At 42.8% G+C, this 16,213-nt stretch overlaps 1 protein-coding gene across 18 annotated transcripts in view; it reads right to left on the bottom strand.

The window, feature by feature from the left end:
• FER (FER tyrosine kinase) overlaps window positions 1–16,213 on the bottom strand; it is a 427,220-nt gene that overhangs the window by 181,004 nt on the left and 230,003 nt on the right. The window contains exon 14 of one of the 18 annotated variants that reach the window (XM_043547709.1): window positions 14,929–15,905. The exons of the other annotated variants lie outside the window; for them this stretch is intronic. Coding sequence (XP_043403644.1) covers window positions 15,903–15,905 — 3 coding nt within the window. The 3' untranslated portion in view covers window positions 14,929–15,902. Of the gene's footprint in view, window positions 1–14,928; window positions 15,906–16,213 lie in introns of those variants that run through there. 18 annotated transcript variants of the gene reach the window in all.

Genomic DNA, 16,213 nt, shown 5'->3' with positions numbered 1-16,213 from the left:
TAGTATACAGATACAGAGAAGAAGAGCAAAGCCAACCATGTCTTCTCAGAAAAACGGCAGGAGCCAACACTGGCAAAAGAGTCTGAGCGCAGTTGGCCACATTGTGACTCTCCATTAGGACTGCATTTGTCAATCGCCTTTTGTCATCTGGCGAATACTACATAAACAATGCCATCTTTTTCCACAAGTGGAACAGATAGCAGGCCAGAACTGATTGATAATTTGCCACCCTGATACGAAGAGAGGTTGAAAAGAACACCCTTCTCTCTAGGGAATCAATCTTGTTTCCTTCTCTATCAGCAAAAGTGGAATTGCCTGCCCAGACCTCAACCTGCTACTGGCAGCAGCCACCACCAGCAAATTAGGTACAGGCTGTGTGAGAAAATATGAAACCCCCTTTGAGATATTTGATATAATTTGTCTGCCTTCTTGGAAATATGCAGGAGTGGACCAAAGAGTCTTAGCAGGCTGCAGGAAACCATCGAGAATTGGTAACAACTTCCGATTCTTAGAGATCACCCCAAGGATAGCAAACACCAGATGGAAGGTTTCCACTACTCCTATGGAAGATCAATTCAATATGGATGCCATGTGATCCATCAGGCCACAAAACTACAGAGCATCCTCACAAGGCGAAAGAGGCAGAAGTCATGCCCACATGCTAATCTGATGACATATTAGGATTGTAGTCTGTGTCATCATGCTCTTGTACAAAAAGAAGAGCTATCTCCTCATCATCATCTTCAGACCAAGTATCAGGTACCACTGCCTGAGATGCAAATATATCTGGTGGAACTAGATCCAAGGATTTCTCCACCACCAGATCCTTTAAAAATGAAACATCACCTTTCCGCTCATAAGGAGGGCAACTGAAAAATTCCTGTGGAGGCTCCCAGTAAGACCAGTCTCTCCAGTTCCTGGGATTCAGGAACAAACTTGGAGGACCACCAAAAGGAGGCACGGGTGGAAACCGGTCTCTCTATCCTTCCTCTGTCCTCCTCTAGATATGGATCTGGCCTTGGTGATGGACTGCACCAGAAACAGCAACAAACCTAGAGGGTAGAAAGAAACAAATGCAGAGAAAGCTCTTTGTGGAAACTCTGTACAAGTCTTGGGAGGAGAAGGTATAGACAGATCAGGAGAAAGGCTAATAATCTCCTCTGCTCTTCTCTGTTTTCAGGTGAAGGTGATGCAGACCTTGGAACCAGCAAAGCATTGCACAAGACCCTCTGTTTCCTCACTCAGACCCAAGAAATGCTTAGAACCCGAATGGTGCACATCAGCCACCAAAGTAAGAACCCTCTTCAAATCCAAAGATGAACCTCCAGAAGGGGTCCAGGCCAGAGCCAAAGACTTGGACAGCTGAGGACCCAGTGAAATACTCAAAATCTACCCCCGGATTATCGAAGGTATCACCCGAACAAGTCTTGGTTTTGGAGCTGTAGAGACTCTGTCAGAATGAGACAGATATGACAAATCTGACATTTGGGATCTGGCAGCAGGCTGAGCGAGGCCGGTGGATGGAATCCCAGGCCGGCGGATGGAATCCCAGGCCGGCAGCTGAGTGCCACTGCAAATCAGCTCGCTTGCCACCTTTGCCGACCCCTGTTCTAGGGCCTCCTTAAGAAGACGCATCTGTAGCATATTTTGCCTTGCCTTGCGAGCTCTGGGCATGAAAGTCTGGCAGATGGAATGACCAAAGGAAGAGTGGCCTTCTCCCGAGCACTTTAGGCACCTAATGTTGTCTTTGGCCGCTAGCAAGACAGCTGGGTACGCAGCACGTCTCTTGAATCCTGGCTTCTTATTTTTCTTCAGTTCCACCATAACCTGGAATTGAGCTACTACCATAACTGCCTATACTTATCACTAAACTAAACAATTAACAAGATACTAGGAATATATCCGAACAGACCAGAGTGGTTCACTTCCATCTTTGGCATGCGGTTGGAAGGAATTGAGGTGGTAGAGCGCTCTACGGAACCTTATACAGCCTCACCCTCAGAACATCCAGCAGGAGACGCTGAGGAAAGGGAAAGGAGGGGACACACAAATGCTGTAACGGACACTGCTTGGAGAAGGTTCTACAGTTAGGCACAACTAGGCAATGCAATACCCATCAGTGGGAACATGCATAGCCGCTCAAAGGAAAACAAAAGTTCACCCTGAAGCGGTTTGGTACAAATCATCACCTTGACACAGCATACTACAAAGTGATTAGTATTTCAAGGTGAACAATGGCACAGGAGAGTCCACTTATGCTTCCACTGAAAGAATATACCCTCACTAATATTCAACTCACTGCAATTTGAATGGAGCATGTGATCAGTCAGATCTTTATTCAAACAATATTCCTGCACACCTGCCAACAATTAAATATATTAATTATACACACCAAGGAAAGGATGTACATTAGCATAAAATAAATCTGGAATCGAAATGTCATTTGTCTTTTCTTGTATCTGATCATGAGCTGCATAATTTTGTGTGTGCGTGTGCGCACACATTTTTGGTTATGAACAGAATATAAAATAAGTACCTCTAATCAATATATAATATAAGTGTACTCCACATACAAAGGTAACAAATTAAAGGTGAATAACAGCATAGTTATGAAAAAAGCCTTAACTTAGTGATGGATAGATAATATAATGCCCTTCATTCTACGAGAGTAATAAAAAGTCTCATTTCATCAGGATTGCTCCTAAATCAAACAGAATAAATTCACTATGTTCTCGTATCTAATCATACCGTAATCAAAACTGGCGAGAAGGTCACAACTCTTTGAGATCATTATGTCCAATACCATTCCCCAGAAAAAGAAAAGTGGGCTAAGGTGACCCTTTGCTTAGCAACCTTGCAATAAATCCTTCTCTAAGCTTCTTTACTTCGTATCCATTCAGATTTATATTTTTACTTTTTGGATTACATGCATACAAAGGGCACAAAGTCAGGTAGAGGACTGACCCTGGGACTTAACTGCTGTTCATCAATTGATATATCATTCCCATATATTCAAACCACAGATCTAAAGCAAGCACAGGGATGATTTTCAACAAGCCTACTTAAATAACCCAGAAGTTCAATCATATGCTACACATTCTTTATCTCCACAGGCAACCACAGCCACCAAGACATTACACTTCAAGTAGTATATGAAGGGAGCCTAAACTGAGTCACACAAACGTTCAGTTTTCCTCTTCTGCTTTATCAAACTCATTTGGCTGACACCTTGTCAAGTAATTCAGCCCTTCTCTGTAGGGTACTGCTATTCAGCATTTTCTACTCCATGTTTCACTAACACAAAGTAAAACTGAAAGCTGGTGGTTTTGGGAACTTTACTAGTTTCCAATACATGTAAAATATAGGATTTCCATATAAACAGATTTCTGCTCTATCTTATTTCGCTTTTTAAGTATATATTCTAGTTTAAACTAATGAAACATTTGAAACAAAATTTATTGTTTCAGCCTTGTGAAAAATTTCTGCATCTCATCCTAGATGGCTGTACAGAATTCTACTTCGTATTGGTGAAGATGTACATTCTGAAATGGCTTTACAGTAATTAAAATCAGAAAATAATTTTATATTATGCTGACCTACAAAACATTTCGTTTTAGTTCCTTAGATCGCTCTGTTTGAAAGTTTAAGCATAATTGAAGTAGAATTTTCTGTGTAATTTGAGGGTGAAAAATTCACCATGAACTGAGAAAGAGGATTATTCAGCAAATAACCAGATGTGCCTGCTATCTTTTTATTTCCTGAGAAAAGTTGTGGGATTCAGAACTGGGAAGATTTTAGACATAGACAGACTGAAAAGGGAACAGAGGAAACTCTTGGGAACTGGAACATCACAGTCTATTTTCTTTCTTGATTGAGCTACAGGGAATTATGAATCAATCCATTCTGGAGAGTTAGAAATTGCAGTTGCTGGAATTGCATATGTATGACAAGGTTCAGACATACAATCTCTTATCTAGGAGTCTGACATTTGATTATTTTTACTTTCAACTCTTTACCAAATACTAAAGTTCAAGTCTGAGGTAGAGAATTCCTTATACGTATTTGCTTTTATTAACAAAGCATAACGGTGCTCATGTTATCTGCACAGGGTTGTTTAGCATAAGTAGTTAGCATATATTGTAAGGGACCATTCAAGGTAGAGTGAGCCCTTGACACCTCTGCAGTTCTAGGACAAAAAGAGGAGGCTAATGGGTTACAGCTTATTGTTGTAATAAGCCACAAACTCAGTGTCTCTGTTCAGTTCATGATTTTTAGTATGTAGCATAGTAATGAATTTAAGCTCATCTTTTGAAAGTTTTGTGCAGGGAAAAGAGAGAATGGGGACTGACAGGTCAGATATGGAGCGACTGCTTTGCAAAAAGGATTCACCCACAGATGACAGGGTGTTTTTGCCTTATTTTCCTCTGTGAATTCATTCAATAGTGTAGTGATTGTCTGGTTTGTTACTGGGGCATTTAGTGTACCTGATGAGGTACATAGCACATGCTGTGATAACCATGTGTAGGATCCATGGATCTTGAAAGGTGTGTTGTGGGGGGTATCGATCACAGTAGCAGTGGAGATATGTTTTCAGGTTTTGCATTTGTTGTTCCAGCAGAATCTAGTGCTGCTTTGAGTTGCTGTGTCCTGGTCTATGGGGAATTTGCAGCACAACATTTTGAAAAGACAACCCTGGGAGCTTAAATTCATTACTATGCTACACACTAAAAATCATGGATGGAACACAGATACCGAACGTGTGGCTTATTACAACAATCTGTAAACCATTACAGATCCATTACAATTTATCTGTAACCTGGCGGACTTGTTCTGAACAGACCAGCTCCACCAGATTCAACTATTGGGCTTCCATGCAGTCAGGTGGAGGACCCTGAGGTTCGAGCAAACTGCCGTGATCTTGTGAGTTCAGGTCTGGGAGTGGCAGCAGCATCACGGACATACCCAGTAGTGTGCCGAACCAGTGTTGGCGCGACCAAGCTGGGGCTATAAGAATAACCTTTGCTTTGTCTCATTTGACTTTCGGAAGGACTTCATGTACCAGAGGAATGGGGGGAAAGGCACAGAACAGGAGCTTTGTCCGGGGAGGGGAAGAAATCAGAGAGCCTGGGTTGTGACCACGCACAGCAAGCACAACTGCTGACATTTCCTGTTCTGCTTGGTTGCGAACAGCTCTACATGGGAAAACCGCCAACTCTGGAAGATGGATCTGGTTCTTTGGGGATGAAGGACCCACTCGTGATGAGAAAAGGAATTGAGGTGATCTGACAGAGCGTTCTGGGTTCCCAGAAGGTGGGAAGCTTCGAGGTGGATGGAGTGTTTCATGAAGAAGTCCCGCAGGCGAATGGCCTCTTGACAAGCACGGTCCTCCCTGTCTATTGGTGTAAACCATGGCTGTCGTGTTGTCCATGAGCACTTGTACAACTTTGCCCATGATCTCAGGTAGCAACACCTGGCACGCTAAGCAGACTGTTCTGAGCTCTCTGATGTTTATGTGCAATGAGAGCTCTTCTTGGGACCACAGGCCTTGAGTCCTGAGGTGCTCAAAGTGAGCCCCCCCAGCCTAGATCGGACATATCCAAATTTAGGGATTCTGATGGTTGGGGGACAACAAACGGAACACCTGCACCCACTGATTGGGGATCCCTCCACCAGTCAAGGGAGGCAAGGACTGAGCTGGGAACTGTGACCTAAAAGTTTGAGGCAAAAATGGACTGTCGTGATGGGGTAGGTCTTGACCTTGGATATCAGAGCTGATGTTGTCTGGAAGCAAACCTCTGGCAGAAGGCTCTGGCCTTGGTAGAATCAAGCACTGCACCAATAAACTTTATCCTCTGGACAGGGACAAGCATTGACTTTTGCTCATTTATCAGTAGGCCCAGGGCACAGAAGGTAGACTGGACCAGGTTAGACCAATAGGCCGAGGGCCTCGGAGTAGCCCTTGATCAGCCAGTCATTGAGGTAAGGGTAGACTTGAATGCCTTGCCTTCTGAGGAAGGCCACCACCACTGCCATCCATTTTGTGAAAATCCAAGGGGCTGCCAACAGGCCAAAAGGGAGAACCATGAACTGGTAGTGGATCTTGTTTACAATGAATCTGAGGAATCTTCTGTGGCCTTGGAAGATAGAGATGTGAAAATAGATGTCTTTCAAGTCAAGGGCGGTCTACCAGTCCCTAGGATCAAGGGAGGGAATAACAGAAGCTAGGGAGACCATGTGGAACCTCATATTCTTGAGATAACTGTTGAGGTGATGCATGTCTAGGATATGACAAAGACCCCCTGTGGCCTTTGGGATTAGGAAACAGCGGTAGTAAAATCCCTTCCCTCTCAAATTCTGAGGCACCTCCTCCACAGCTTCTAACTTCAGGAAGGCTTGCACCTCCAGGACTAGAAGTTGCTTGTAAGAAGGATTCCCTGAAGAGGGACAGGGATGGAAGGTGCAAAGGAGTGGACGAAGAAAAATGAAGGGTGTAACCTTCCTCCACCGTACTTAGCACCCAAAAGTCCTAGGTGACGAGGGATCATGCCGAGTTGAAGTAGGAGAGATGGTCTAAAAACAAAAGGGGGGGCAGGATCTGGTATGTGAACTGATATAATGTCCTCAGGCACCCCTCCAAAAGTTCTGCTTGGGGCCTCCTGGATATCTGTGCAAGCCCAGGAGCAAGGCTGAAGTGTAAGGGGGCAGCTGCCTACGCTTATAACCCGTTCCATATTTTAAACAGGTCTTGGTGAGGTGGTGGATTCGAGAAGCGGAGTAGTTGCTGAGGTCTGAAATGCTTCCTCAAAGGAACTGAGGAGTAGAGGCCCAGGTATCTGAGGGTAGCCCTAGGAATCTTTCAGGCCATGGAGTTCTATATACATCTGCTCAAAGAGGGAGGTTCCCTTGAATGGAAGATGTTGGATGGGTTGCTGAACCTTCAGTGGCAACCCCAAGGATTGGAGCCAGGTGCACCTTCCCACGACCAATGATGATGTCGTTGTTCTGGCCACCATGTCCACTGCATCTAGGGCCACCTAGAGGGAGGCCCTGGCTATGGTCTTCCCTTTCTCCATCAGAGCAGAGAACTCTTGCCTGGACTTCTGGGGCAATTAATCCTTACATTTTGCCATGGAATCCAAGACATTATAGTCATACCTCCCAAGCACGACCTGCTGGATGGAGATGCAGAGCTGCAACCCACCAGCAGAATAAATCTGTCTACCAAACAGATCCATCTTCTTCGAGTCCTTTGGCTTGGGGGTGGGGGGGAGTCACCACACCTTGCAGCCCCCTTGCCTGCCTCTTTCATTAGCTGCTGTGACCAACAGGGACCTGGGAGGGAGGTGGGAATATAGGCGTTCATACACCTTGGCAGGAACATAGTACTTCTCTGCTCTTTTTGAGGCAGAGGTCAGAGAGGATGGGGGTCTACCAAAAGGACCCGACTAGACCTATAATGGCCTTGTTGAGGAATAGGGCCACCCTTGATGGGGCCGCTGTGGCCAAGATGTTGATTAGACTGTGTAAAGACTCTTTAAGCACCTCCATGGCTAGCCCCAGGTTAGAATCTACCCTTTTCAATAGCTCTTGGCGACCTCTAAAGTAGTCCTGTGGGGCTGAGCCACTTGATCCTGACACAGCTTTGTCTGGGAAGGAGGAGGAGGAGGATGCCTACACTGGCAGGGGACCGTCATCCTCTTCCTCTGCACCGACCACATTGCACGGGCCTAAGTCCTGACTGTTGGTACTGGACTCAGTACCAGAGTCTGGGTTGGGTGCCGGATGGTGTGGCGGAGGAGCCCTTCTCTTGGATACCACTGAGTACAAATGGCTGGAAGGGAATCCTGGTACCAGGGAAAAGATCCACAGATTCCAGAATGGCCACTGGACCTGCATAGGCCACTGTCCTCTGGGTCAGGTGCCTGGGGGGAGCGGAGGGGAACTCCGCACCAAGATCCAGTGGAATGTATGTCAGGTACTGGTAATGGCCTCTGGACTGGGTGCCAGACTCCACCTCCAACTTTCAAAACTAGTTAGCTTGGGGAGACCATGGGGTGCAGTACTCCTCACGTCTGCTGGCTGGTGCCGAAGGTTGAGGAATCAGTGCCAGAGTGGAGAAGTTTTCACCACCATTAGCAGAGTCAGTTTCCCCTCTGGTTAGTACCAGAGAACCCAGTGCTAGATAGGACTCAGGGTAACAATGCTCCTGCCTACTCAATGATCTTGCTGGTGCCAAAAGTTGCCCCGCTGTACTTCCCTGGCCACTGGCACCACCATGTCCTCCTGGTGTCAGTGGCTGGTCCTGCACCCGACTCACCAGCACCTGCATGCAGGGTGGGACTGACAGTGCCACTTGCGGAACAGGGGTGGAGTAGCAGCCTGACTCAGGTCACGCTCCACTGCACTCCCCTGGTCCTTCCTCAGTTTGGGGGAACTTCCCCTCTCACACCAGTATTTCTTGTGTTTCTTTCTTGGTACCAGTGAAAGGGAATGGTGCTGACAAACCCGTGCTGCTGGAGGAGCACCCCACACAGAAGCCAAGATACTCAGTGCCAAGTCCAACCGGCTTGACTCAGATGCCCATCTGAGTGAAGCTTCCATAAGTATGGCCATTAGTCTATCCTCCCCATCCTTTTTTTGTATAAGGCTTGAACTCAGGCAGATCTGGCAACTCCCTCACATGTGAGCTTCCCCAGACACTTCAGAGAGCTGGAGTGTGGGTTGCTCACTGGCACAGGCTTGCTGCAGGAGGCACAGGGTTTGAATCCCGGAGACTGGGGCATGCCTAGCCCCGGGGGTGGAGAACGCCCCTTTAAGCTAAATGTGGGGAGTGTTTAACTGTATACACTACTACTATATAAACTAATGCTAGAGAATAAACTGAAATAACTGAACTTGAGAAAGAAAAGAGGAAATAACAGAACCGCCTATTGAACGCCTTGCTGAAACAAAAGAAGTTGTTCCAGCAACTGTTATGTGCGGTAAGAAGGAACAGAGAGGGTGCAGGGCAGGCTGGGCCCCTTATACCTGTGCATGAGTATGTGACACTAAGGGGCGCTAGAGCCAGCCCAACAGATACCACTGAGGTAAAAATCTCTGGCAACTGTGCCTGCGGCGTGTGCGTACCAAATGTGGGATGGACATGAGCAAGCACTCAAAGAAGAGCTTTGATTCAGATCCACACTGTGCAGGTTGGGACCACCTCACATCTAGCTCTAGACAGCCTTGTTAATAGTGTCCACATATCAGATTGTAAGCTTGTGAGTTGATTCAGCAGAAGTAAAACAGAAGTCAGTAGGACTTTTCAGTGGACAAGCACAAAGAATCAGCAAAATGCAAACCAAATTACCCTAGGCAAAACAAACATAACAGGAAAATTACCCAACCCAGAATTGGGTCCTCAGGACCTGGGTGTGTCTTCCCACAGGCATAAGGAGATGAGAAAAAGAACTGGGAAATAAAATGGAGCTTTTTTGAGACACGTAAATATTGGGAAAAATAAGGAGATTCACACACAAGAACAAAGATAAAGTTAAACAATGCCATTGTGATACCCACATTGTTATATACTGCTGAAACCTGGCAAATGCTAGAAGACCATAACAGGAAACTTAAAGTGTTCCATCTGAGATGCTTGTGTAGTATATCCAGTGTCCACTGGAGGGATAAAGTAACTAATGCTGATGTGTGTTGCCAACAGACCGTAGAGACAAGGAAGCAAGAATGACAGATGAAGTGATTTGCACATGTATGAATGTCAAAAAAAAAATGTTCCTAGACAACCCCTTGCCTCGAGACCATGTGGTGGAAGACAGAAATGAGGACGACAACAAATGACATACGAAAAAGCACTGAGAAAGATGTCTCTGCCATGGAAACAGACTCTAATGGAATAAGAAATGTGGCACTAGAGAGATGGCCAGTGGAAATACTGAGTTACCTCATGTGTCACGAGGTACACAAGCATTTATTAATCTAACCTAATCCACAGGCATTTACCCGTCTTTCTTCAGCAACCCTTCTTACTGCCCTTCCCTTAGAGCACCTGTGCAAGAGAAAAGGAAAGTGAAGCTGGAGTGAACCCCCTCTGAACTGGGTGTCAGGTGATGTCTCTCCACATCATCATGGGTATGTTTAAATACATGACAATTTTATAATTATGTTTAATATATTATGCCTATTTTTTTTTCTTCATATAATAATGCAAAAATTACTTCAGAGAAATACTTTTGAGAGATACACTTCTCCCACCACACACAAAATGGAAAGTAGCAATAGTGTAAACTACTGCAAGCAAAGAGAAATTTTTCCATAATTTTTCCATTTTCAGTACTGGGGACAATAACAGGTGAATTTGTTTTTTAATAAATATCAAAATAATCACTGCACACCATTTTTCATCAAAAGTGGGCATTCAAATATCATTTGTCAAAATCTGCTGAAGCAGAGAAAGAAATGAAGGTGAATAACAGATGTGTACCTTTTGATTCAGTCTGCTGCTGTGGAAATGAGAAATGATCTTGTTAGGGAAACTACTTTTTGAAGCCACCTACAGTGGTACATCTATAACGTGCATATGATTTTCATGAATCAAACTGTGTCTGAGGTCCTTCTGATGAAGTACAGAAATAAAGGTAGCTAGTGGAAAAGATTTTTCATGAAAATGAATGTGCTTTACGAGAACAGTTTTAAAAAAAAGTCTGACTTCATCTTAAAAGTGCTTACAAAATAAAGATTCATGAGCAGTAGAAACGGTTGTAGAAACAGTTCTGCATTATCATCAACATCAAGCCAATACAGAATATCTTAGTAAACCCATTAATACATATGGGAACCATAGTGCAGGTTATGTATTTTGCTAGAGACAGTCAGGCTATTTCTTTCCAATTATTATTCTGTAACGTGGGCTGTGAACCTCAACCTTTTTTCTCAATCAAACTCATATGGTACACTGGCCGCAAACCCTACTGCAGGGATACACAGAGGCTTATAACTGCTACTACAATATATTAACTATAGTAATGACCACAGACCAACTGTACAGGTTTACTGCACTCTTTCCATCCCCAGCCACATAGAGGTCACCTGTTTTCCTGAACTTTTCTTGGATTATATGAATTTCATCAAATTTAATTTTAGCAATATCTTACAAAACCTTGTATTTTCTTACTTCATTCCTAAAGCAATGAGAAGCCTCAGCAGGTCAGACATGCTGCCTGACCAGCCCATATTCTTGCTGAAGTACAGCGATAAGAGCGAAGGAGGAATTCCATATCATGCTACTAGTGATGCTAGCTAGCAATGGGTGTTTGCTTATGGTGAGCCTGTTAGCAGAAACTCTAGAAGGGGTTTCTTTTCAGGGTTCTTGGTCAGAGAACAGCCAGAATGAAATGTGAGATTCTTATTTTTAGTATAGGAAGGAAGGGGTGAGGACTGAGTCAACAGCAGAGTGAGTGAGAGTGCGTGTTTGTGTAAGCAAAGCCTTCAATACCCCATTGTCCTTTTGTACTAGACTATTTGTTCTTCATTAGTTTTCCCACCTGAAAGGCTCCTGTTCTCATGCAAGTGCAAAGCAAGGAGAAGCTACATGAAGAGGATGACATAGGGAAAACAGGATTAATAGGTATGATTTCACATTTAAGTGTCTACTATTCCTTAAAAATCAGAGAAGAGTAAAAGTTCGATCAGGTTATTTGACAAGAAATAACATTTTTAATTATATCACTGAAGTATGCTTAGATGTTTTCTTTAACATGTATATTTAAATTTTGTACATTAAATGAGTGTTCGTGTATTACTGGGTTTGACTACTCAATGAAGTATTGAGGGACTGCGTAGGGATTTTTTTTTTAAAATACCCAAGAGATTCTTCTAGTAGTATGCACGATTAAATTATGCAGCCAAAAATTATGTTACCCTAGCTTCAGCCTCAAATTATCAAGATGTTTTTTGTTGGATGTAATTCATTCTGTTGACAAACTCCACATACTTATTTATATTCACCTCGTGCACACTCCTTTACCCAGCCTGCAATCTTTCCAAGATTATCTCCTAATTTCAAAACACTCTAACTGCATAAAATTGAAATGACACATTTTGTGACCTTCTTACATAAATAAAGCCAAAAATACTAGTTGGGTGGCACAAAAGAGCTAACCTTTCAGATTAAGGTCCTACCAGCTTTTCACACATTAAAAAGCCCATGGAACTTCTTATAAAAGATGGAGTTGCCCCAAGATCAGGGGCAAACATTTTCCATGTGCCCACTATTTGGCAGTATACCATATGCCAGCTCACTATCGCACTCCAGAGGAGGCTGGATTTCAATGATGTGCATATGTAGGCCATGAATGGCTCCAGCACCCTTTTGCACAAATGGCACTATTAAACATGTAATACAATATTGAGGCAATTGCAAGTAATGCATGCTGAGAGACAACAGCCTGACCAGCAAGCTCAGATGGGCTAACAACTCTAATTCCTATAATTCACAAGAAAAATTAACTCCAAAAAGACTATTAAAGTCTAAACGAAAAAACATGGAGCCATTTGCTCAATTCAAAAAAGATCGTGTTATGAGAAATTTTAAGGATAAATATGAGAGAAAAATCATTCTGACAGCATAGGCAAAAATGTAGAATTTTCTCCAGTAATATTACACTGAGCAGCCATCAAACCAGATGTTGTTTTAAATAATTTTTTGCATGGACCTTATTTTAACTTCTCCATGTGGGAATCTGAAATGAAAATTCAAGACCTTTATGTGCTTTCTGTTCTGGCATAGCCTTTTAGATTTTTTCCCCTCTTGCGGGGATTTAAGTACATTTAATAGTGAAATATTTTAAGTTGGCAAATTCTCCGCCTTTACCAATTCCTTGTAAATTAAATACACCTCTACCCCAATATAACACGACCTGATATAACACAGATTTGGATATAACGCGGTAAAGCAGCACTTTGGGGGGTGGGGCAGGGCTGTGCGCTCCAGCGGATCAGTGCATCAGCATGTCTGGCTCCGACACACTGCTCTGAGCGGCGTGTTAAGGGTGCCGGGCCGGGGCCAAGGGGTTGGATAAGGGGCAAAGGATCTCGGAGGGGGGCGATTGTGGGGGTTGGATGGTTCGGAGGTTCTGGGGGCAGGGCAGTCAGGGGACGGGGGGGTCGGATAGGGCATGGGAGTCCCGGGGGGGCCTGACAGGGGGCGGGGGCGTGGATAGGGGTTGGGCAGTCAGGGGACAGGGAGCGGAGGATAGATGGGTCGGGGATTCTGAGGAGTCAGTCAGGTGGCGGAAAGTGACTATTAATAACGGAAATGCTCGAGGCCAAAGCAAGTTCGATATAACGCGGTTTCACCTATAACGCAGTAAGATTTTTTTGGCTCCCAAGGACTGCATTATATCAGAGTAGAGGTGTACTCAATATGCAGTTTGTGTAGAAATGTTAAATAATAGATTTCTTCTAGGTGTGTAAAAATACCAGAGTTCTTGAGCACTGCATGTAAACATGGGTTAAAGTCAAACACACAGCAAATGTAATGTTGAAAGTCTCCGGTCATTGGCGGGCAAGATCGAACCTGGGACTTCTGAAACTTAATCATGAGCTTCTACTTCATGAGCTAAAAGCCACATAACTCTTAGCCAAGGCTGTAGCAAACTCATCAATCACCAAATGGTCTCGGTGCCACTAGAGGAAGACAGAGCACCACACCAAGAAGGCAAGGGTTACACAGACACATTCACAAAGAAACTAGATAAAATGAAAATGTTTCTGACGATACATTAGTCTCTCATTGTCTAAGGTTGCAACTCAGAAGGATAGAGAGTTAAGTATTTGCCATACTTTGGCCGTGCTATGTCATCAAGAACTAAGATGAACATCCTATTGGGCTATTTGAGACTTTCTAAGGGTATTCAATATTTTAAATGCTGTACCCTAGGTTAGCAAAGGAATAACAAGGAAAATGATGAGTTATTAGAATGCATGCTGTGAAACATTATTTTAAATGTGCGCAATGTCTTTTTATTTTTAGTAAAATGTTACTTTCCCAGACAGCAAAATTACTGCCACACAGAGCATAAATAGTTTCTTTTCCCATAAAATGGCTTTGTCAGATATTCTGTTCTGATAAAATCGGTAGAAGAAGAACCACCAAATATTAAAGAAAACTTAAAAATACTGGGCCAAATTCACATCCTGAAGTAGCTCCACAAACTAATTTAGGTTAATTCTCCAGTTCTGTAATGAATAAGTAGTGTGTGAAATATTTCTAAATGTAAGGGAAACATCTATTAACATTAAGTTTCTTACATCTACATATACTTACATAATAGGTTTATTAATTACTGTATTTTAGCTCATAATATTTTCTCTTTATTTTATGAAAGCTAATGTGAAACTTAGAAAGATTCTCTGACCCAAAGGTAAAACAGTTAATCTTCACCCAGTCTTTAAAGGAACATTTTGTGTGCTTTTGCACATTTGTGGAATTAGAAGCAAATTTCAGAAAACAGACTGAACAAAAGCACTTTAGTGAAATTACTGATTCAAAATAAATTCATCATATTGATCACTTATGAACTGTCTGATCTATGATACAGTAAAACTATCCACGTTACTTTTGGTGTAATTTACTTCCCGTTTCAATTTGCCCAGAGAAGTGTGCCCTCTTGAGGAAGTTCTTATCACTCATTACATTTAGTGAAATTTAAAAGCTCTCCAGTAGTGACACAAAAGTTACTGTAACTAAAATCAACGAGGAGTCCTTGTGGCACCTTAGAGACTAACAAATTTATTTGGGCATATGCTTCCATGCTCAAATAAATCTGTTAGTCTCTAAAGTGCCACAAGGACTCCTCATTGTTTTTGCTGATACAGACTAACACGGCTACCACTCTGAAACCTGTAACTAAAATGAATACACATTCTGTGCTTCATTGATTGTTTTTATTTTGTTTGTCAAATAAATGATTATGATAAACTGCATTATTTTGATTGCCTCAGTCATGGTATCCCTTACAATGTTCAAAAAGCCTTTGTGTGACACACAATGCAGTAACACCCTTTAACTTTAATTATGACACACTTATAATGGATTTCTGCTTCTCCATACTATGGGCCAAATCCTGAAGTCCTTGCTCAGACAAAGACTACTCTTCAAATCAGCAACACTTTTGTGTAAGGGTTTCAGGAAGTGATCATGTATACTTCGGTAATTTTTCAATAAAGTTATTACCACCACTTCTTACTCCCTGCTTCTCCAGCTGTGGTTTGTGGGGGGCCCAATCTGATATACATGCTCTAAGGAGACCTCTCAGCACACCTACTGGATCAGGCCTGATTTAGGCACGTAATTCCAGGAGAAGGCTCACCACAGTGAATCCCAAGTGAAGATAGGCACCTCTCTCCAGAGTTAGGAGCCAAACATTCTTTGAGTGTGGGGCTTACGCCACACCCCTCTCCTCAGCATTTCCTATTGGCTAGTTTAGGTGGCTCCGTCCTCAGCATGGTGGATTTTGTGAATCCCATTCTTAGGTACTATCTTCCCCTAAGCATTTTATAGGGAGCCTGGGTGCCTAACTTGGGGCTGAGGATTCCACTAAGTAGGAGGGTGCCAAAAGTTAGGCATTGTAACTTTGAGCCTAAGTCCTCTTTGTGGATCTAGCCCTAAGTGTCTTAACTCTGAATTCTCTTGTTTTGTCAGTTTAGCTATGTTGTCCCTTTGATTTAATGGTAATATTAAAATGTATAGTATAAATGCAAAACAGATATATTTTTAAAATTTATTGTAATCCACATCAGGAAATGTCAAAGATGTCTGGCGCTATATTGTAATTTCAGAGGCTTGGCACTCCTCCTCCTATCTGCAGAGCATAAGGTATTAGAATGGCTGCCAATTTACAGCTTTACTGTAAAGATGCAAAAATAATATTAAACTTTACTGCACATTCAGAGTAATTAATTTCCAATTCAACCACTGAAAAATGAACAGGAAGACTTAGCCTACAGTAAAGATCAGTTGTTCAAAAATTCAATTTTAAAACATGTAGTGTTAAAATTATATTCAGTTTCTTACAAACAAAAGTCAGAATTAAAGCTGAGACTCTTCCTCAATGAACCATGTTGTTTCTGAATAAACGGACATCTTTACCCAATACATATAAATTAATGATCAAGCACAAATATATTTATTAATTAGCTAATATATATTTGACTT

Source organism: Chelonia mydas, chromosome 5 (assembly GCF_015237465.2).
Source record: "Chelonia mydas isolate rCheMyd1 chromosome 5, rCheMyd1.pri.v2, whole genome shotgun sequence".
In the NCBI taxonomy this organism is placed as follows: Eukaryota; Metazoa; Chordata; order Testudines; family Cheloniidae; genus Chelonia; species Chelonia mydas.
Note: the sequence above shows the minus strand (reverse complement) of the source record. Positions and strands in the feature narration are given on the sequence as shown.